Raw genomic sequence first — 23,411 nt, 5'->3', positions numbered from 1 at the left:
ATATATATATAGATATATATATATATCTACTGGAGCAAAGCCCAGGTCTTTTGACTGGATAACCGGCTTGGCTCCCGTGTTGTCCTTCTCAGCTTTGCCTGCAGGGGGAGCTGTAGGACGGCTAAAAGGAGAGCTTAGCAGACAGATGAGGGCAAAGCTGGCTGAATGCAGGGCTGAGCAATGTGTAGGTCTACACAGGGCCATTAAACATGTGGTCCTTTGGAATTCTCCTGCACACAATCATTATAGGTATGGGAAGGTTTCGATAACCCCCTGATGGCACATACTAACTTACTCATACCTGTGCTGAAAAGAGCTAACATAGAAGGCTCAGAGGCTGCTATCCTCAGAAAGGCCTGCCTCAAGGGTTGGCCCTTGGCTGGTCTGGGAACCTGGCTCACCGAATAGTCCTTTAATTGGATGGTTTACTCTGCGCCTGGATGGTTGGGGCAAAGAACACAGTTTGATCTGAACACCTCCCCCCAACACCCCCGCAAGGAAGTATGGATTTTGGGATGTGTTGGGCAGAGGGTACCTAAGTGACCAGCCCTTAGCTGGATCTCTAATGGGCTTCCCTGTGTAGAAAGGCTCACACACTGCCCCTGGTCATATATACTGCTTCATTTTCCCACTGGAGGTGAAGTGCTCCGTGGGATCCTCAAGGGAGGGGGAGAGCTCAGGGAGGCCCGAATACGGATTCTGTGTTTTCCCCTTAGGATCTGGCTTGTCCTTACCATATCACTGTAATAAACCTTGGCCATGAGCCATTAATAAGTCTGAGCTATGTAAGAAATCTTGGCATAACTACATGCTGAGTCCCATGAGTCCTTCTGCTGGGTCTCTAAATGCAAGGTTAGTCTTGGAGGCCCCTGACCCAACCCCTGGTCACTGGGCCTACTGTATGGCTGCCCATCTATTTCCAGCCACACCCCATCTCCCTAATTCGAATTCCCTGTTATTTGGATATTTTCTGCTGCTTCTTAGATAGTGGATAACATTTTTCCCTTTTGGTTTTATGAATGAACTCAACACAGATATGTGTAAGTGAAATGACCTACGTCTCTCAGCCTTCTGTCTCCTCTGTCACTGAGAGCAGGGCCTGGTAACGCTCAAGGTTCTCAACCTGCTGGCAGAACTCAGAGCTTGTGTTCCTGCTACACCATTTCCTGCTGATAAAACAACGGAATGCCAGTCTTCCCTGTTTTCCAACTTCTTTCGATAGCATGAAGCTTGACATAAAGAGCTATTGCCCCATAGCCAAAATCAGCACTCCCATTCAACACAGAACCGGAAGCCCCAGCCGGAGCCATCAGCCAAGAGTGGAAATAGAATGCATCCAAATCAGAAAGGAACGTGGCCTCTTTTTGATGATGATATGATCTTATACAGACAAAGTTTTTTAAGATTCCACCAAAAAACATAGAACTACAGTCATTAGAATGTAGAACTAATAAACAAGTTTCAGGATGCAAAATCCACACACGGCCTCACCCATGGAATAGTCGCCCACCAGGTACTCCTTCACCTCGGACTTGTTCCCGCTGTGCACCGTTTCCAGGGCGCTGAACAGGGGCCTCCAGCCTGACTGGATCTGGGCAGAGCACACTTCAACCAGCTCCCCGATGGACGTGACAACCTGCAGAGGCAAAGGGGGCAGCAGTTGGCGCCTTTTCCTTCTAAGAAGCAGGCGAGTTTCTGGGAAGATAGATGTGCTTCCCGGCTCCCTATTTCTGGGTTAATTTTAGTGCAAGAGAAAAATCAAAACCTAGACAAACTCACTCAAAAGTCTTCTAAATAAGCAACCATACTGCATTAATTTGCATTTTACTAAGTGTCACTAAGCAACTTTTCACATGCTATTTGTAAATATTTTGCTGTTTTTGAAGTTAGGTTTTTGTCTTCTCATTACTGTCTTTTTATCATTGAGTTCTTCATGCATTCTAAATGTAAGCCCTTTCCAAGACACATGGTTTGCAAATTCTTTTTCACAGCTTTGGGCTTGTCTTTTTATTTTTAAATAGTCTCTTTTTAAAAAAATCATTTATTTTTTGGCTGTGCTGGTCTTTATTGTGCATGGACTTTCTCTAGTTGTGGTGTGTGGGCTTCTCATTGCAGTGGCTTCCCTTTTTGCAGAAGGTGGGCTCAGCAGTCGTGGTTTTTGGGCTCTCGAGGACAGGCTCAATAGTTGTGACATATGGGCCTAGCCGTTTCACGTAGCATGTGGGATCCTCCAGGGCCAGAGATCGAACCCATGTCCCCCAAATTGACAGACAGACTCCTCACTACTGAGCTACCAGGGAAGCCCCAAAATGGTGTCTTTTGAAGAACAAAAGTTTTACATTTTGATGAAGTCCAAATCATCAATTTTTCTTTTTACAGATCCTGTTGGTGTCATTTCTAAGGAATCTCTGCCTAACCCAAGGTGGTCTCCCATGCTTTCTGTGGAAGCTTTTATAGGCTTTGCACTTATTTCAGCCTATGACCCATTTTGAGTTATTTTTTCTGTATGGTAAATGAAAAGGTGTAAATTCATTTTTACTTCATATGTTCAAGCACCATTTGCTAAAGGAATATCCTGTCCCTCTATTGAACTGCAATGACATCTTTGTCAAAAATCTACCATAAATGTGAGAATTTATTTCTATACTTTCTATTCAGTTCCCCTGATCAATAAGTCTATCCTTACACCAATATTCCACGGTGTAGATTCCTTAAGTTTTGCAATTGGGTAGTGTAAATTCTCCAGATTCACTGTTCTTTTTCAAATGTGTTTTCTCTATTCTAGATCCTTTGAACTTGCATATAAACTTCCCAATTTCTTCAAAAAAGTCTGCTGAGATTTTGATAGGAATTGTACTGAATCTATATATCAACTTGGGGAAATCTGCTATTTAAAAATACGGTCTTTCAAAAATAAAAAATAAAAAAAAATAAATAAAAATACTGTCTTTCAATCCATAAATGTAGCATCTCTCATAATTTGTTTGAATATTCTTTTTTTTTTCTTCAGCAATATTTTGTAGCTTTCAGCATACAGGTATTTAACATCTTTTGCTAAATTCATAAATATTTTATTTGTGATGCTCTTGTAAAGGGAATTGTTCTCAATTTCAATTTTTGATAACTTACATCTTGGATATGGGAATGCAAGTGACTTTAATGTGTTGTTTTTATATCCAGTAACCTAAACTCACTATTAATTCTAGTAATTTAAAAAATAAATTCCTTAGGATTTTCTATTTATAAGACTATGTTGTCTATGAACTAAGACAATTTTGTTTTTCAAAAACTGGATGGCATTAATTTTTCGGTACAGTGAGTAAAATTTATAATGTTGAACAGAATTGGTAAAGGTGGAAATCTTTGCTTTGTTCCCAGTTATTGGGAAAAAGCATTCAGTTGACCATTGTGTGAAGTTTGGTATTCGATTCTCAAATACTCCTTTCATCCAAGTAGTGAACTCCTTTCTATTCCTCATTTCTTGAAAGTTTTTCATTTAAAATGAGTGATGGATAAAACCATAGGGTTTTAATCCTTTATTCTACTAAAAAGATACACGACTGATTTTTGAGCTGTTACACCAATCTTGCTGATTCTGATTCTTTCTTCTACCATTTCACATCTTGCTGATAAGCCTATTTAGTGGATTTTTCATGTGTTGTTGTCAACTCTAGAATTTGTATTCGTTCTGTTTCCATTTCTCTATGTAGATTCTCTATTTTTCAGACACTGTCATCTTTGAACATAATGCTTTGAACATACTTATAGTAGCTGCTCCAAAGTCTCTGCCCCCTAATTCAACATTCCAAGCCACAGCCAGGACACACTAAACAGAGCCCTCTTCCCATCACATGTGCTGAACTTCTTTGGCTAAATATTCTATAATTTCTACCATGAACGTATCATTGGTAAGGGTCACCACCTCTTCTAGATCCTGTGTCTGTCTGTCTTCCCACTCCAAATCAGAATTTTTGATCTAAATAATCCTGGTTTTAGCTTAATACAACATCTGGTCTCACTCTAAGGCAGTTTCTATTGTCCACCCTTCCCCCCAACCCCCGAGTATACATCACTGTTTCTTATTTCTTTGAATATCTCATACTTTTTTTGCTGAACATTGGACATTTTAGATATTATAGCAATGCTGGATTCTGATTTATTCTTGTTTTTTTTTTTTTTATACTAAACTGCTCAGACTTATACTATAGACCCTATCTCTGCTCTTCCCATGGTGTGAGGCACTGGTATCTCTACTAAATTTCTTTATTTTTATTTTTCAGCCTGACTTTCTAGTGCTGTCTTCATGTCTGCATAGGTTAGTCATAAGCTGATGAAGTAGGCAGAGACTTCGCTCAAATACTTTGAGCCTTTAAGGAGACTGCCCTCTGCCAATCAGCTGGGGAGAATATTCAAAGTTCAGCCAGTTTATAACTCTCTCTGGTGTTTTGCTTTCTGATGGGATTTAGACGGTCTATCCTATATATGTCCATATTTCAGTCAGCTAGAGATGCATAAGGAATTTACCTTGTCCTTCTATGAAATCTCTGGTTTCCGGAATCTCATGTTACGTTTGTTACTGGTTCACCATTGCAACCTTAGGCCAGCAACACTGTAGTATTCTATTGCTCATTTCCTACCAAATCTATATTTTCTAGTGGACAAACCAGTAGTCTTCTTCAAATCGAGTCTGTCTCTTAAGCAGAAAGACTGATTTTCCCAGTCAGCCTACACTGGTCAAATTACTATTCTTATCAATAGCTTGTAAGTGATGACTTCCACCTTCACTAAGAAGGTCACAGGCTCCCACTGTCCTTAACCAAAGTTGTGGCAAGAACTATTTTTCAGCATAAATGCTACTCAATTTGTCATCTGCCTGTGGTCAATTTCAAGAGCCCTGCAATGGATGCCTTTGACAATTTTTTATTTTTGTAGACTAAATTTTTATGGAGAGGATCTGCTAACTTCTTTATGCCACCATAGCCAAAATCTCTCCTGCTCTAAATGATTGTTTAGAATTTTAATAAACACAGTTATTTTAAAGTCAGTCTCTGATAACAGCAATATCTGGATCCCTGGTGGGGAGCTGGAGAGGGTGTATATGTCTATTTTTATTGTTTGCTTTTCTTTCTGTATTCATGACATGTTATTTCCTAATGAGTCAATTATTTTTGACTGAAGGCAGACATTTAGCTTTACCTGATGGTCAGTTTGCTCATGGCCAATCCAGTCTCAGAGCTCTGCTTCTCTGGCTTCCCACTGATACTTAGTTTTGGGCATCTTAATATTCCTTACTTTCTTGCCTGTGTGTCAGTATATTTAAAATAAAAAGCTTAGCCCTTATTTAACATTTTTAGTAGATTTCAGAGACAGAGGATCTGTATTCTTAGATCATCATCATAAGAAAGATACGAAGTCTCTAGTTTCTTCACCATTTGTCTTTCCGTAGAGGGCAGGACCGTGGTTAAGAGTACAGTGTGGGTATGAGAGCACAGACTCGTATAGCCAGGGTGCCTTGTTCAAATCCAAGCTCCACCAATCACTAATCATATATCCTTAGCTAAACTACTTAACCTCTTCTGGTCCCTGATTTCACATAGGCTTACAGTGCTGGAAAGAGGAAATCTGCAGTGCTCACACAGCAGTCCTGCCGGTTTGCTCAGTGAGGGCCGGCAGGCTATGGCAAAGATGGCAGGGCCGCGACGGCGACACGCTGACCTGGTCTTGGACGTCCTCGTCACACAACTCCAGCTGCATGATACGTTCGAACGGTCGGAAGAGAGCTTCGTTAAAGTGGAAATGAGGTGGCTCATTCCAGTCCGTGAGAACCTCCGTCAGTATGTCATGGATGAAGGAAACCGCCTTCTGAGACACGTGTCTTTCCTTATGGCAGGCAGCCTGCAAAATTCACAAGAGAGTCGAACACCCTCAGGACTTCGGGCAACTAAGAACCTGGTTCCTGAAGGTTTTCCTAACCCACCTTCCTGGAGGGACGTGGAAGCAGCAACTCTGCTAAAGTAAAAGATTTCAAGGGTAAATATCAGTGAACAGCACATTAAACTGCACTTTAAATAATTTAACCAACTGATCAGACACATCTTCAGTTTCACTTTGAAGTTTCTAGAAAATTAAGATTTTCTAATAACCAGGCTTCCCTGGTGGCTCAGACCATCAAGAGTCTGCCTGCAATGCAGGAGACCGGGGTTCAATTCCTGGGAAGATCCCCGGGAGGAGAACACGGCAACCCACTCCAGTATTCTTGCCTGGAGAATCCCAGGAGAGAGGAGTGTGGCAGGCTACAGTCCATAGGGTTGCAAAGAGGCACGACTGAGCGACTAACACACACACAGTACAATAATTTCTTCTTCTTTTTCTTTTTCCCAGTAATGTGACATTTTTTGGGGGGCAGTATAGAACACGCTGACTAAATACACTGGAACCTTGTCTGGAAACTGCCCATGGTATCCTTGCTAGCTGTGCTTCAAACATATGAAGATCAGATGAGTCATTTGTCCCTCGGGATGTGGGGTGACTGCACCAATAGTGAATTAATTGACTCACATCATTGTATCTGTGTCCTTTAGTAGTCCTCTCCCACACTGACCCTGGGCTTGGATGTGTGACTTGCTTTGTTTATATAATATTTGATATTATATAATAACAAGCATTATATAAGTAAAGGACTGAATAAATAATTCTGATTTGGAATTGCCCTCTTGCTTTCCTTTGGAATCCTAAGAATTCCACAAGAACAAGCCAGGGCTAGTTGGCTAGAGGAGAGACCAGATGAGCTATGGCATAGCTCTACTAGATTAAGTGCTAAAGGGCTATACAGACTAGTTACCACTGTCAAACAGGGCAACAATTTCCCCATCAATTTAGAAGTAGCCAGTCACCATGTATTGAGATATTTAGATGGATATTTAGATTACCATATAATTTATCATATAAACCGCTTTCCTTTGGAAAGTCAAAGAGGTCCTAGGAGTGTTAATTCAGTTGAGAAAACCAGGATGTATGGTTCCTCTATGTAGAGGGAATATATTTAGCTATTAGAAAGGGGAGCCCAGCAGGAACAAAAGACATTGTTATGTTCGCGTACAAAAAAGAATTGCCAGACTAAGGCTGGTAGCAGACCATAAAGAATAAGAAACTGGCTGTATGAGGTGCCCAGCTAAGTCACATAAGTATAAAGAAGGGTCAGAGTGAGACCAGGGCAGTGCCACCATTGGGTTGATAGGAGCCATGGGGTGTAATCAGAGAATGATGATGCTTGTGACCAGGCAATGTGGCCACACTGCCTTTGTCCCCACCCTGCCTGGAGTCCCCGGGCCTCCCACTTTCAGGGCGCTCACCTCTACCAGGTGTGGGGCCACGAGGCTCCAGCAGCGCATCACGTGGAGCAGGGGCCTCGATTTGCTCCTCACGATCCTTAGCATGGCGTCCCCGAGGCGGAACAGGTGGAGGGCACTTTTGCGGTCTTGGGTAGACTTCACTTCTCCTACAAGAAGGCAAGACCATAAAAGCCATCAATCCCAAACTCAGAAATAGTTTGACCTGTCTAAGCATGGCTAGAGGATGAAAATCAAAGAGTCACAGTTGATAAGTAGGATTATTTGGTGTGAATTTGCCAAGATAGGAAAGGAGCCCGGATTTAAGCATGAACAGGAGTTCGGTCGACAAGGTCAGAGCCCACCCATCTGTTCACTACAGCATCCCTAGTGCCTGCTGTGACAAGTGTGAACAATACTTGTGATAAGGAGGAATGATGTGGTTAAGTATCAATAGAAAGGTTAGGGTATCGGCTGCCCAGGCCCAAATCTTGGCTCCATCATTTAACAGTTGGGTCACCATAGACTGGAAGTTTACCTAATTCACGGTTTCTCATTGTAAAAGTGGGATAATAGTGCCTTCTCCTTAAAGTTACTTCAAGGATGAAATATGACCAATACTCAAAAGTACTCAGCACTGAGTGGGTAACAGGCAGGAAGGCCAGGGGTCTCCAAATGGAGGAAATAGCCTGCAAGTGTCAGACATTTTTATCTCTCTTAAGCGGCAGGAGGAAACAAACTAGCAATATTTTTTCCTTCTCTATACAAATTTAAAGGGAGGTTTCTCTCAAAATACTGTGTTGCCATAATGACACCTGGTTTCGCCTAGAGATACCCAATGCCTTTTTCTTATGGAAATATTCGTCTTAAGCTATGCTAATGTACTATGCCTTTACCCCAAACTCTGTCTCCAAGTCGGTTCCGCCTCTCGGCCCAGAACCTACTTGACAAACCAGTATGGATATTGTTCCCCTAATCTATGTAAATGAAACTATTTGTATGGTGGTCTGCCCTTCTTCAAGATTCAAGTTAATCATTTTATGGCCCAGGATAAACCATTTGGCGCCAAGATTATCCCAAAATGCATCTTATGGGTGAGGGGCCTGGTGCCATTCTGAATTTTAAGACATTCCTTTCTTTCATTAACAGACTGCTAATGACTATATAACATCCAGCTGAAGACTAGCAGGGGGGTACTCTTTCTGCCCCCTTCTGATGCCTATGTCAGAAGCTTTCTCTATCTCCTTTATACTTTAATAAAACTTTATTACACAAAAGCTCTGAGCGATCAAACCTCGTCTCTGGCCCCGGATTGAATTCTTCTCCTCCGGGGTCCAAGAATCCCGGTGTATTCGCATGATTCAACAACAACCTTTCAGCACAGGCCTGGCACAGACTACCTGCCCTCCACTCTTAGCAACAGTGGCTGCAGTTATCGTCCCATCGTTCACAGCCGCTGTCCACTTCGTCAGCCCTTAACAGCACCTCTGAAGCCCCTGCCAAGCAGGTCAGGCCCCTTTGCTACCCAGTAACACGCGATCTAACCTGCTTTGTCTTGCTTCTGTACAATTCTTGCTTGCTCTGATTTCTTGCTACTACTTTGCCACCTTAGTCTTCTTCACTCTTCTTGCTCATGTCCTCCTGCTCTTCCCGCAATGCCCACAAAATGCTGATCACAATCAGCCTCTACCAACCAGAATATGCCTTTCTAATTAGCCTGGCCATATCAAACAAACTTCAAAATGACAGTAACAAAAATCACTGACATTTACTGAATGTTTACCCTGCATGAGACATTGTGTTGGTTCTTTGTGTCTTTAATCACTTTTATTTTATTGAAGTATAGTTAATTTACAATGCATCAATTTCTGTCAGTTCAGTTCAGTCACTGCTCAGTCGTGTCCGACTCTTTGCGATCCAATGAATTGCAGCACTCCAGGCCTCCCTGTCCATCACCAACTCCTGGAGTTCACTCAAACTCACGTCCATTGAGTTGGTAATGCCATCCAACCATCTCATCCTCTGTCGTCCCCTTTTCCTCCTGCCCCCAATCCCTCCCAGCATCAGAGTCTTTTCCAATGAGGCAAGTCTTCGCATGAGGTGGCCAAAGTACTGGAGTTTCAGCTTTAGCATCAGTCCTTCCAAAGAACACCCAAGACCGATCTCCTTGCAGTCCAAGGGACTCTCAAGAGTCTTCTCCAACACCACAGTTCAAAAGCATCAATTCTTTGGTGCTCAGCTTTCTTCACAGTCCAACTCTCACATCCATACATGACCACTGGAAAAACCATAGCCTTGACTAGATGGACCTTTGTTGGCAAAGTGATGTCTCTGCTTTTGAATATGCTATCTAGATTGGTCATAACTTTCCTTCCAAGGAGTAAGCGTCTTAATTTCATGGCTGTAATCACCATCTGCAGTGATTTTTACAGCAAGGTAATTCAGGTATACATATATATACACATATGTATATGTTTAAAATATTATTTTCCAATACAGTTTATTACAGGATATTGAATATAGTTCCCTATGCTATAGGACTTTGTTGCTTATCTTATATATAATAATTTGCATCTGCTAACCACAAACTCCCCATCCATCTCTCCTGCACCTCTCTTCCCCATTGGCAACCACAAGTCTGTTCTGTCTGTGATCACTTTAATTTTAAAAGCAAACCTTAAGAAGTTAATGCACCTATTGCTACGTAGAGATTAGAAAACTGAGGATCAGAAAGGTGAACTGACTTGCCTAAATTGACAGCTGATAAGCGGTGAAGGCAGCATTTTAACTTGGATCTGATTGATTTGATCATCCTCCCAGGTCTGCTGCTGCTTCTTGCCCCTCACAGCTTTTTTTTTTTTTTTTAAGTTCAGAGTCTACTGATTTCTCCATGCAAAATACTTTGAAGGTTGCCCCTGGGCTCAGAAATTCTCTGGCAGTTGGCTGGGTCTGGAAAGTTGGCTTTATATAGCTACGGTTTTAAAGTCTATTAAAAACTCACAGGAAAGCACTGTGGTTCTCAAATTAGAATCTGCAGTAAGAGTCAACATTCCTAATGGTTGGAAGCACCTCAGAGGCTGTGCCCTTCAACCTGCCACCACAGTGTGATCCTGGCACATGGCTCTGTGCCTCTGCCTGAATTTCTGGGAACAAGGTACTCACTGTTAACAGCACAACAACCTGGCTGTAGATGGACAGTGCATTTGTGAGCAAAACCCGCCACTCACTTGGGACCTACTCATGGGCGATTCAATACAACTCTACCCACTCTCCCACATGTTGGCCTTCCAGAGGGTGTTCACCTGGTAACATCCATGAAGACTGTGATTCTGTTGTTATTTAGTCGCTAAGTTGTGTCCTGACTCTCTGCAACCCAATGGACTGTAGCCCGCCAGGTTCCTCTGTCCATGGGATTTCCCAGACGAGAATATTGGGGTGGGTTGCCATTCTTCTCCAAGGGATCTTCCCGACTCAGAGATCAAAACTGCATCTCCTGCTTGGCACGTGGAGTCTTTCCCACTGAGCCACCTGGGAAGCCCAGTGATTCTGACCCACCATTAAAGCCACATGCCCCCGGGGCAGGTTTTCTAAGAGCGGCCTTGAGGCTTCTGTTGAGTGTTCCATTTTTCTCTCCCAGGCCTTTCTGTAATTAGAAGCTGCTTCTGCTTCTGCTAAGGCAGGTGTGTGCTTTGTGATACGGAGAAAAGTTCCTACGTGCATGTGAAGCTATCTACAGCGAGTTGCCACACCATTTCTACATCACAAGCAAAACTTAGCAGAACAACAGTGATAATACCTGCAACTGTGGCGGCTGCAACATTTCCATTCACAACGGATAATAACCAACCCCCTACCAGCACCACCCACACAGATCATGTCTCAACTCTACACGACAAATCTGCTCTTGAACTTAGCCAGGGTGACCGTGTATGAAAGGAATGGGGGTTCAAGTCTTCAGGCAGGCTGTTGGCATCAGAGATCTGGGTTGTTTGCTGCTAGCTTCATGGCACAGTTTCTGCAGGGAAAGAATTACCTGGCATTGCCAGCGAGTAATCAACTGTTTCCGTAACAGAATGGAAAAGCTGGGACTGCGATGCTTTCTTCAGCTGGTAAAGAAAACCTCCCAGAGCCATGAGGTTCAGTTTATCTGTAGCATCTTCAAAGAGCCTGGATGAAAGAAAAAGACCTGTTACTTAGAAACAATTCAGCAAAGTCTTTATGCAGAATGATTATGGTAATTTTCTTAAATGTGATTAATAAAAATGTTGTATAAACACTATAAAGAAATGTATGGTATTGTTGTATCTATTATTACTGAGTACAAGTCTGCTCTAATTACAAGATTTTAATCTGAGGGGCACAGACCATCCTAAAGAAAAAAAAAAATCTTTGTAGCCCCATGGCATAGCTGAGATGAGCACTCATTAAATGTTTGGCAAGAAGTTGAAAGATGGCAAAGCATCACTCACAGAGGCTTAACAACTGGGAATGGAATCCTCACAATTAACTTCGATTTCATAAACTATAGTAAAGAAAATCCCAGTAAATTAATCAAGGCTTTTGTTGGGCTTCAACTGATGAGTATAATGTTGGACTTGGCCCAGAGGAGGATTCAGAAGCAGGGTCAACTTGATCTGTATGTCCCCTGGGGCAGGAAATGACCTTCTTACTCCTCTGACTCATATACCCAGAGCCTTGGGACATGATAACGCTCAAGCATTTACTGCAATAATGAATATTCCCTAACATGATGGACCTTGCAGTTTCTTGTTTTCCACTCTGTTGGGCACAGACATTTCTAGGAGTTAGGGAGAAGGAAGGGAATGCAGGCAGCAGGGCTCACAGGAGGATCAGAGGCCCACTGGACCTCGGAATGATGGACCAAACACCAGTCTATGTGGCACTTGAGGAATGAGGCGAGTCAGCCTCCCTCTGCTCTGGGGTCAACCCGATGCCCAATCTCCAAATCCATGATGACACCAGACGGGCAAGCAGCCCTCAGGCTGCCATGTGCTGTGAAAGGGAATGTCTCCAACAGAAGTTGAATAACAAGGCCCTGAAGAGGTGACATGAGGCACACGGTTTTAAGATGGGTAAATTATTGAAACAAATACATCTTTCTTGTGGTTTGCAATTTCAATACCATTTGGTTTCTAGATCTCATTAGTCATTTCTTTTTCTTCTTTGCTAGTGGGAAGAATATTACATCCCACCTGACACCTGTATACCACTTTCCAGATTCCAAAACACTTTCAAAGCCACCTTAATGGTTAAACAGGAAAAAGGGATTATTGTCCTGAGTTAGTGGATGAAGAAACTGAGTCTCAGTGCAACTATTTACACAGACACGACTATCCAGTTGGATGATATCAAAGCCAGGAACGAATTCGGGTTTCTGAGCCCAGCCAGCAACGCTCTTCCTACATCTCTCTGCACTCCCGTGTGAGCCTCACTGCACCCGTACTGGGTGGTCTGGGGCACAACTACCAAGCATGGGGAGTGGAGAGGGGTGGGCCCCAGGTGAAGGTGACCAAAGCGCTCTCCACATCAAGAAGGGCCACTAAACAGCTGGGATGCCTGCTGATTTCTCCCTCTTCACCTTAACGTGGTTGCTGGGCGTCAACTTAGAATAGATCATACTCTTGGGTATACGATTTTAAAATATTACCATCAAAAATAGTGAACATTTACTATTTGCCAAGCTCTGTTCTAACTGCTTCAAACTTATTAATTGAACCTTATGGCTACCCTATGTTACTTTATGACTGTATTTTGCTATGAGAAATCAGGGCCCAGGGAGAGGAAGCTGCCTGTGGACACAGAGTAGGTGCAGAACCTTTGCCCTGGGTAGCCTGCTCTCTGCTCAAAAGCCTCCAGCCATCGTCACTAAACAAGAGTTCATACTGAGTGTGAGACAGAAGTGGGCTTGAAAAAAATTACAAGAGGCTTCCATGACTGGCTAACAAATCAAGTTGTCCTGGGAATGATTTTGGAGCAGAAGAGAAGGATGCAGTGTGGTCAGCAGGGGAAGGGTGCTCTGGGGGGCAGGGGGAGAGAAGGGGAAGGGGAGGGGGAGGGGAGCAGGGAAAGGGGAGCAGAGGAGCCTTCCATTCCCCACTCCGCCCCGGGTGTGTTGGGAATGGCACGCACCTGTCAGCCTGCGTGGAGAGCGTGAGCACCACCTTGGCGGCACTGCTGCCTGTCATGAGGCTGCCCCCACGGAAGTCAGAGGCCCGGCCTCGGCTGCCTTCTCGGACGAGCTCCTGGATGGAGAGCGGTTGGATGACGGGGGCCGCGCTCAGGGAGCTCTCCTGCTCCAGGCTCTGCTCCTGGGCTGAGCCCTCACTCTCCAGGTCCCCAAGGAGTCCGCCTCTGGGGGCCTTCTGGGGCTGGCTGATGGTCAGCGGGGGCTGAGAGGTGCCATCGCTGAAGTGGGTGTGTTCCAAGGTGCCCACGTACTCGCACACCCTGCAGAGAGTCACACATAAGCAGCTGCTGAGTCGCAGCCAGCCAGGCCAGCATGGTCAACTCCACAAGGAGATACGGAGGAGCTGGGCCAGCCTCACGGCCCTCCTGAATCACTGCCCTCCTCCAGCGAAGGCCGCGTTCCTCCCCACTCCCCGCTCCCTCTCTCCTCACTATATACATTTATTTTGAGTTGGACCACACAGCCTGGAGGTGGAGGTGGGAGTTGGGGGGATTCCTCTGGGAAAGTATGGGAACAAAACTCTGTTCATCTCAGTCTGTCCTGTCCAGATACTGGCTTATCAGGACTTTGGCTGTTTGAATGCATTTTCCCAAAAGGTCCTCTTCCCTCTCTGTCTTGTGCTCTAGGATTTGGGAAACATCTCCTTTCTCTGAGATCCCAGAATGAATATGCATATGGTGGACTGGCTCTCTGGCCACAGTGGGCCCTCATTTCAGGGATTCCGCCCAGCTTTGTCCCACTCGGTCCTGACAACTCCACGTAACCCCTACTGGAGCGGAGTAGTCACCTGATCACAGTCAACTCAGAGAAAAGACACAACGTAGTACAATCTTCAGCTTCCAAACAAACTGTTCCCTGACAGGACCTGGGACTGGAGACCCTTTATCCCAGGATAAGTCCAGCTACTAGGAAAGACTACTTTGGATAATCTACTCTGATGTTCCATAATTGGGCCAGTTTTTTGATCCAAATAAATCGCTTAGGTACAAGTTAAATCTTTTCCCTGTTTGCTTGTGAAAGCAATGGAGAACATCTGGTCACCAGCCCCCACAGTAGAACCCACTGTGCTCCACACCAATTCATCCTGGCCCTTTCACACGCTCCTCTCCACAAAAGCCTCTTGTGGGCTTTTCAACCCTAGAAGGATCTTTGAAAGTCAACCAAACTCACTCAAGGCTGGATTTTCTTTGAGGATGATAAACAGAACCTAGGTTAGGCCACTGCCCTAGGCAAGATCAGGACACCTGAGCCTGGCCGTGGGGCTGTCATCCTGCTACCGAGCGCCCCTCCGCTGCTTGGCCAGAACTGAGCTTGGAGACGGCGGGTATATGCCGAGGAGAAGGGTAAGAAGGCGGGCAGCCGCCCTGTGCCTGCTGCTGGGGGATGGTGGTCCTTCCTTTGTCTCAGGTCTGGTTGATTGCCAGTGCTGGAGGAGGAAGGGTTTTCTTCTTGGTTGTGGGAGGACTGTAGTGCTCTTCCTTTGCTTTTATTTTACAGGTGTCACGGGAGGTTCTTTTATTTTGATACTGTAAAGCTAAGAGCCAAACTTTTGGCCAATTTTGGCACAAAAGGCTACTCCATTTTTTTCTTTGTCTAGCTAAATTAAAAGTTGTATTTATTACGTATCCATGTAATTTATCAAAAGTCCTTTCAGTAAAGACATTACTAAACATACAGGAATGTTATGTTACTGACACATGACCAGCTTTTAAATATGCCTTATTCACCTAACTTATGTGGTCTTTTACCAGACTCTGTTTAAGAATCAGTTTTTCTTCCCTGAGACAACATATCTGCCTCTCAGACAATGTCAAGTGATAATTCACTGTTTTCTAAATTTAGTTCTGTCACTGTGTTCTTCAACATATATATTCAGTTAGGCCCTTATTCCCTCTTCTCTTTTTAATCTCTCATTTAGCGTTTATCCAAACTCTGTGACTTACTGTAATCTACAGGGCCTTCCCTGGTGGCTCAGTGGTAAAGAGTCTGCCTGCCAATGCATGAGACATGCGTTTGATCCTTGGGCCAGGAAGATCCCCTGGAGGAAGGCATGGCAACCACTATTGCATTCTTGCTTGGGAAATCCCATGGACAGAGTAGCCTGGAGGGCTACAGTCCATGGGGTTGCAAAGAGCCGAACATGACTTAGTGACTGAGCACCACTGAAGTGCTGGCAGGCATGGAAGTCTACTTCTTCCGCACAGCACCCCCTTCCCCACCCCCGTGGCAGGCAGGTGGCAGGCCTGCAGGGCGGGGACCCCATTGCGCACCTGAACACGTGTGGCCAGCAGTCGGGGTTGTGGCTGCCCATCTCCAGGCCGACACTGAGGATGGCGTCCATGCACAGGACGTGGGCTGTGTGCAGCCACACCCCCTGCAGCTTCCCGATCTGCTCCAGCTTCTGCTCCACTTTTAGTTTCACTGCACCAGAAAGACATTCATTACAGTACCGTCCAAGTAAGGGAGACAGAAGGGGAGTGAGAATGGAGGGAAAGGAGAGAACGTGTGCTTGTGCAAGGGCAACAGGAAACTGGAGATGTCGCTAGAGGTCACTGGCAGTGAAATCTTCAGTGACACGTCCCCGAGGCTCATCATGCAAACTACCCAGCTCACAGACACTGGTGACACCAGCTCTGTGGTTTCAGAAGTGGATGGATTCAAGCTGGGATCTGGGTCAGTCACAGCAGCGAGGATGGGCTTTGAGTGCCAATCCCAGCTAAAGCCGTCTGTGCCCAGACCCATCCTCTGGCCCTGTATACTCATACTGAAAATAAGAAAGAATTCCTGGCAGTCAGCAAGTCCTCTCTGAGGTTTATTTATTGTTAGGTGTTCACAATGATGACCATCTAAAACAACATGCTTGTACACTCTGAGTACCATGATGACTGCTTTATAACTGAAAATGCCCATATTTTACTCCCAGAGTTTACATTTATTCTTGTGATCTTCAAATAATACTTTTAAAATTGTAGATAATGCGTGAGAAAGATGTAGAAGGTGACTGAAAATGTCAATTATGCAAAATGCCAAGGCAGGGACAAATGAGAGCATCCTCCATGAACCAAGCTGTCCAGTCATTGGAAGATGGGTCTAGTGGGATAATCAAGTCCAGAACCCAGAAACACAGCATGCTCACTTCAGAGGAAGCCAAACCATGCTCCTACTGTAAGGGGCAAACTGATTTTTAGTAAAGCATCATTTGTCTCCTGGATGTGATACTGATTTAATTTTTTGTCTATAATTCAAATATTAGCTGTGGTTTAATAGGTTTTGGAGATCTTTAAGTGCTTTTATGTAACTTATAGTTGTACATTTTTAGTGCAAGTGTGATACCCTTTTGCTATTAACAGTGGGGATGTGTGAGAGTTGGTCTGCTTTCACATGGGTCTCTATTACTCAAGTTCGAGGAACACCAACCTAACCTGTATTTTCTCAGCTAAAAAGATGCCAACTCTTTCTGTGACTACTTATTTTTTGCACCTGATACAATGTTAGCACAAGTCGGCCCAAGCTCCCAATTTTTCCTCGTTTGCTGCCTGCCATTCATCTTCCATTCCTATGAGACAGGCTATTCTCTTATCTAGATAACCATCTGCTTCATCGATGAACTGATTTTATCAAGTTAAAAATCAACTCTTTCCTCAGTTCACAAAGCTTGGGTTTTCTCCAACAAGAAAACCCTGAGCCTCCTCTCGGGATTCCTCCATCAGTGTGATCCCTGCTTCAGAACACAGGCCCTTCTGCCCTCCCCCTGTAGCCTGAGGGGTCCTCAAATGTGCACCCCTAGGAAGTTCCAAAGCCAGTGGTCAGAGAACACCAGAGGTGTGAAGAGCTGAGTTGAGGGGCCTCTGGCTAGCAGCCACATGCACTTTCTTAGTCACCGGGGGCCAGTATATCTCTTATCTTCACAGGGATCTACTGAGCATCTGGAGGATCAGCCCATAAAACAGACTTAAGTCTGTGGTCGGGCAGGGTCTCGTCATCAGTGGTGTATACAATGTGCCGTGTATCACATATGCAACAGGGAGGAATGTGTCTGCTTGTGTGCGCAGACCTCACATGAGGTTCCAGGTGGATTCTGGCCTTTCTGTCGCTACCTTGTGCTATGGCATCACTGGGTTCCTGGGTTTCCTTTTCCTCTTTCTCCTCCTGGACACAGGAGGCAGCTGCCATCTGGGCGAGGGCCGAAGCACAGTTGGCTGCAACTCCTTTAGAGAAAACAAACAAATCACCCTTTAACTGAGTTTATTCTCTAGCCGTTCATCTGGCAAAACTACTTCTAAAAGACTTGTCCACCAGGGCCACTCATAACGCATTCCTCAGGGACACCCCTTGGGCCACGGGTCAGGAATACCCTACCTTGCCTTACCTAGAGCGCAGCTCAGACGCGCGGCTTTCCGTAGCCCGTCGAGGCTCATGCAGATAGCATCGCGTTCTTTTTGGTTCTGTTCTTTGATGCCTTCAGCTCCCAAGATGAAGGCCAGCCCTTTGGAGCTGCCGGCCATTCGGCCCGTCAGGGGGGTTGATAAAGTGTCGATCAAGTTCTTCCAGCAGCCAATCAGAATATAGCGAGCAAATGCCACACCTAGAATGTGAAGGGGCGTGGGTTACCTTCCAGAGGCAAAAATGACCTGGTGATGAATGCCATGGGATTCTCTGGCCATCCCATTAGCATTACTGAGGTGTATGCAATTTTACTACAGGAAATACAATGGAATGGATATCAGACTGTTTCAGTTAATGCTTATAAATAATGAATGTGGCATCAGCAGCTGGGTGATGCCAGTAACTTCTATCAGGTATTTTCCTGCCAAGGCAAAAATCTTAATTCATTTATGTCAGCACAAAAAGCTGCCGCATAATAACTTAATAGATGATAACACACACAATGGATGCATATTCATAAACCCAAGACCCAAGTCACTACCTGCCACCGTGGAGTCATCAATTCTCCTGCCCTGGGTGAAAGGAGACTCCATCGAAGCTGAGGCCATCAGCTGCCCTCCAATTGCACTGCTCTCTAAGCCATCGATATCTGTCAAGGAAAAAGGGCAAGGTGTTTCCCCTCCTTTTTAAAGAGCACTGTAGTCAAAAACAGCTACCACAATATTCATTTTTTCCCCCAATGAATAGCCATGGGATTCATTATGTACCAAGTATATAATAACCTGTTATCAGAATGTTAAAAATTTTTGTTTTATCCATTCAGTACAGTTTTCTTTCATTGCTAGAGCTTTCTTCTGTTAGACTGATGCATATTTTTTCTTTGAAAAAATAAAGATAAATTCTGCTATCTCTGTTAGAAAATCTATTGATTTAGAATATTTTGACCTTTGAATACTCCCTTTTATTCCAAACCAAGGCATTATTCCCACATTTTATATATACCAGGTTACTCCAACATGGATCTTTCAGTACTTCCTCATAAGAATTAAGAGGAGAATAAGTCTTTTTGGTAAGATTATCATATAACCTGATTGGAAAGCACCCACCACAAGGGAAGCCCAAGAATACTGGAGGGGATAGCCTATCCCTTGTCCAGAGGATCTTCCCAACCCAGGAATCGAACCGGGGTCTCCTGCATTGCAGGTGGATTCTTTACCAACTGAGCTATTAGAGAAGCCCTTGGAAAGCACAGTACCTTACTAATAACACTGTACCATTTTCAAAGTGTTTTCACTTAACATTTTTTTTTATTAGACCTACAACTCTGTGTAGGCAGGCAGGGTAGGTATTATTTTTCCTATTGATACTTCATGAAGGAGGAAATAAGTTTTCAAAATAAGAAAATTGCCCAAGGTCATGAGGCTGGCAAAGGAAGAAATCGGACTTAGTATTCATATTCTTCATACAGTGTTATGGGTCAGTTATATCTCAGTAAAACTGGGTGGGGGGAAGGCAGTGAGAAATATCTGACGACTCAGTAGGAACAGACTAGTTTCACTGAATTAATTTATGGTCAAATGGTCTAATGACATCCTAGAAACTGCCATGTAACAGTTTTGTTTCCTCCGTGCTAGCTAATGAACTGATGAATTCAGGTAACACAAAGCTTATCCAAGTGCTAAAACCCCCAGTTGTACAGAACACTCTGACACGACATGACATAAGGGATGGCCACAGGTAGTACAGCGTTGATCACCAGATTGCTGCTATTGCTTTTCCTTGCACAAAATGAAGACCAGATGGACGTTTCTAAGCTCTAGGTTAATTGCTGCTCAAATTCACTTGTCACTTCATACTTGAAATCTGTTACAAAGAATCACAGAATCTAAATCTGTAGAATTCTTATGAAAAGCTTCTGATTTTCTATCACTAATCTAAAGCTAGATAACTTTTCTATGGATGAAGCAATTGAACTTATTGTTCCATTATAAAAGACACAGCTGATTAACAGTGATGACCAATGAAAATGGCTCCTGCGAATAGCTTGGTATGTGATCATTTTTACATCTACTAAATGACTCCTTGTACTAAGGTTCAGGGAAGAAATTCAGAGATTAATTTTGGCAGAAAGGATGGCATTTGAAAATTAAGACTGGCAGGTTTAGGATCCTCATCTAAATTCCAAGGCACTTAGAAGCTCTGGGCAGGACTGTAATCTCGGTCTGAAGGTAGTTTGTGGAGTCTGATGGAAAACAAGCATTCCTTACAAGCAGACTGACTAAATGTCTCATAAATGTCTTCATAAATATGAATTCCTATTTTTCAAACTGATGTAAATATTATAATTAATAAAATAAATGGTGTCTGTGTAGGGCCATGCTCTACTTATACCATCAGCGGAAGCCATGAGACGATCACTCAGATCAGGAACCAGTCTAGGAACTCAGATCAAATATAGGACAAGCCTGAAGATCTAATTTATGAAGGTTCCTGATAACCAGTCCAAACTTTTGAGCAACCCCTGATCTTGACTTGACATTGTGGTTATGCCATGTAAAGCCATGAATGGCTGCTTTTGCCAAAATGTTGCCTTATGACTGCATCCCATACTGCTTCCAAAAATCTCTAATAGAAATGAAAACTCTGGATGCTAAAGACATAGATTCTGGGCAACTATCTTGCATTCTTTTTTTATATAATATTTTTGTAACTTTTAATTTCAAATTTCAGAAGTTACAAGAATAGTACAAGGAACTCTCCTTGAGTGTATGTATTAAGTATGAGACATATTATTGATATATGTATTATTGATGTGACATCACACACACATATCACAGATTCACCAGTTACTTTCACCTTGCCCCATTTATTCCACAATTCTCTGTGTATGTATCTATATTGCTTCTTAACCAATTTAGAATAAGTGGAAACATCCAGTCCTTTTACCCATAAATACAGTATCATTTAAGTTAAGAAATCTAACACTAATAAAATTTTATTATGTAGTTCAAATCCATATTCAACTTTAATCAACTGCCCCTTCATGGTTTTTAAGAAAAATTTATTGGAGTATAGTTGATTCATAATGCTGTGTTAGTTTCTGCTGTACAGCAAAGTCAATCAGTTATACATATAGCCACTCTTTTTTAGATTCATTTCCCACATATGCCACTACAGAGTACTGAGTAGAGTTCCCTGTGCTATACACAGGTCCTTATTAGTTACCTATTTTATATATAGTAGTGTGTACACATCAATCCAATCTTCCAGTTTATCTCTTCCTACATAATGTTTAACTCTGGTACAGCTGGGAAGGTAAGGGAGGATCTCTGATATGGACAAGAAATGGGGAAGAAGCCAAGTTTAAAATCAATGATTTTACATTGCTGGCAAATTCCCAGGAGCACTGAATCATACAGGGTATCTTTTATGAGAGCTTCCAGGAATAACTCTGGGCTTTGTGCCCAGACAGTACTTCATATCCCCAGAAAAAGTCTACGGTTTTATCCCAATGGACACAGATGCTAAGTAATTCATAATCTAGGCTTCCCTGGTGGTTCAGATGGTAAAGGATCTGCCTGCAATGCGGGAGACCTGGGTTCGATCCCTGGGTTGGGAAGATCCCCTAGAGAAGGGAATGGTGACCCACTCCAGTATTCTGGCCTGGAGAATTCCATGGACAGAGAAGTCTGGCGGGCTACAGACCATGGGGTTGCAAAGAGTTGGACACAACTGAAGGGACTTTCACTTTTAATTCCTAATATAATGGGGCACAGTGAGCCTGCAGAGTCCCACATGGAAGAAGGACAGAAAGCTGTTGTGAGGTGAATTCATGACACTTCCTGGGAACTGTCACCAATGGCCAGGGAGGCTTTATGGGTGCTGTTTCAAAGCCTGAGCCCACCCCTGAGCGCCATGGAGCCCTGCAAGGAGCCACTGACCCGTCAGCATGGTGATGAGGGGGAGGCTGTTGTCTTCAGGGCTGCCCCAGTAGCCGGCTTCTCCGAGCATGTTTCTGTCAAGAACCTGGTGGTAAAGTTCCTCAATCCAGGCCTGGGAGAAGACCATCAGCACCCCGCTGGTCTGGACCTGCTTCATGAACTCTTTCTGCAGAGAAGATCACAGGAGAAAACGACCAGATATGACCCTCTGCAAACAACAGGCTCCCACGTCCCTGGAGTCACTGAGTCACTGCTTACAGGAAAAACACGACTCTGCTGATTGGGCTCAGGAGGTCGGAAGGGAAGCGGAAACTGCGGTGGAAAGGTCACAGACTTCATGAAGGTCCTTTCACTTGTGTGATCCTTTTAAGAAACCTACAGAAGGAGTGGGCTTCCCTGGCGGCTCAGTGGTGAAGAATCCTCCTGCCAATGTAGGAGATGTGGGTTCAATCCCTGAGTGGGGAAGATCCCCTGGAGAAGGAAATGGCAACCTGCTTCCAGTATTCTTGACTGGGGAAATCCCATGGACAGAGGAGCCTGGTGGGCTACAGTCCCTGGGATTGCAAAGAGTAGGACATGACTGACTGACTAAACAACAATAGAAGTAGAGATACCGCACTTGATATTTTTACTCTCTGGCGTGTGGGAGGATTAGAAGCTGCACAGAGACGTTTCAAAGCACCTCCTTCTCACCACCCCGTCAGCACCAGAGGTGACCTGTGCTCCCTGAAGGACATACGTGTCTCAAGAGATACCTGATTGACACTCATATAGCCACCACTCACCTTCAGAAGTGTACAATCTGTTCATCGTTTATCAGACAAATGATCCCTTCAGGCAGCTTCAAGGCTGTAGGCTCTTGAACTGGTGCTGGGGTCCACTATGGAGGGGCCTGCTCATGCCAGGGAGCCAACCATGAAAGAGGCCCTCCCATCACTCTCACCGCCTTACAGAGGGGCTTTGTTATCAGTGTTAGGCAGCTTGGCTCTGGGTATGCATATGTCTCGGTACATTTCAGAGCCCAGCACTTACTTACTAAGCTGATCACGTTTTTGAATGTGTGTTTAATGCCACCCAATGGAGTTACTGGGCCACTGGCAGGCAGCCAATGCGGGTACATCGGTGCTCTTTGCTCCTGGAACCAAGTGGGTAGCCCTGTGGTTCACTGTTCTGTGCAACCTGCACAAAGGTTCCTGTGGATGGTGAGTGCCCGCCCTCCACAGCCCTGTGGGTACGGCCAAGTCATCCCTCTCTGGCCAACGATGCTCGGGTGCCAGCCCAGAGGCCGCTGTTGGTCCTTGGCAGGCCTGGTCGGGAAAGACGCACACTCACCATGGTGCTGGGTGCTAGGGTGGGCCGCTTGCGGTAGTAGTCACCGTGGGAGAGCTTCAGGTTGAGCAGCAGCGCGCAGTGCGCCGCCGAGTACAGGCTGTCCGCGTTCATCAGCATCTGCAGGCCCAGGCTGCTGTTCCCATCAAACCCTGGTGAATGCATCATACCTATGGGAGAAAACCCAGAGACCTCAAACAGCACGCTGGGCAGACACTG

At 44.4% G+C, this 23,411-nt stretch overlaps 1 protein-coding gene across 2 annotated transcripts in view; it reads right to left on the bottom strand.

Moving 5' to 3' along the window:
• Nucleotides 1-23,411, bottom strand: part of ARFGEF3 (ARFGEF family member 3) — a 174,192-nt gene that overhangs the window by 36,316 nt on the left and 114,465 nt on the right. For both annotated transcript variants that reach the window (XM_002690274.6, XM_005210993.5), the window contains 11 exons: nucleotides 23,196-23,362; nucleotides 21,864-22,029; nucleotides 18,464-18,571; nucleotides 17,906-18,121; nucleotides 17,634-17,744; nucleotides 15,807-15,957; nucleotides 13,479-13,796; nucleotides 11,362-11,495; nucleotides 7,353-7,498; nucleotides 5,716-5,895; nucleotides 1,492-1,636 (listed from right to left, as the gene is read on the bottom strand). In XM_002690274.6, the coding sequence (XP_002690320.1) occupies nucleotides 1,492-1,636; nucleotides 5,716-5,895; nucleotides 7,353-7,498; nucleotides 11,362-11,495; nucleotides 13,479-13,796; nucleotides 15,807-15,957; nucleotides 17,634-17,744; nucleotides 17,906-18,121; nucleotides 18,464-18,571; nucleotides 21,864-22,029; nucleotides 23,196-23,362 (1,842 nt within the window). The remainder of the gene's footprint in view (nucleotides 1-1,491; nucleotides 1,637-5,715; nucleotides 5,896-7,352; nucleotides 7,499-11,361; nucleotides 11,496-13,478; nucleotides 13,797-15,806; nucleotides 15,958-17,633; nucleotides 17,745-17,905; nucleotides 18,122-18,463; nucleotides 18,572-21,863; nucleotides 22,030-23,195; nucleotides 23,363-23,411) is intronic.

Source organism: Bos taurus, chromosome 9 (genome assembly GCF_002263795.3).
Source record: "Bos taurus isolate L1 Dominette 01449 registration number 42190680 breed Hereford chromosome 9, ARS-UCD2.0, whole genome shotgun sequence".
Lineage (NCBI taxonomy): Eukaryota > Metazoa > Chordata > Mammalia > Artiodactyla > Bovidae > Bos > Bos taurus.
This window is presented reverse-complemented; position numbering and strand designations above follow the sequence as displayed.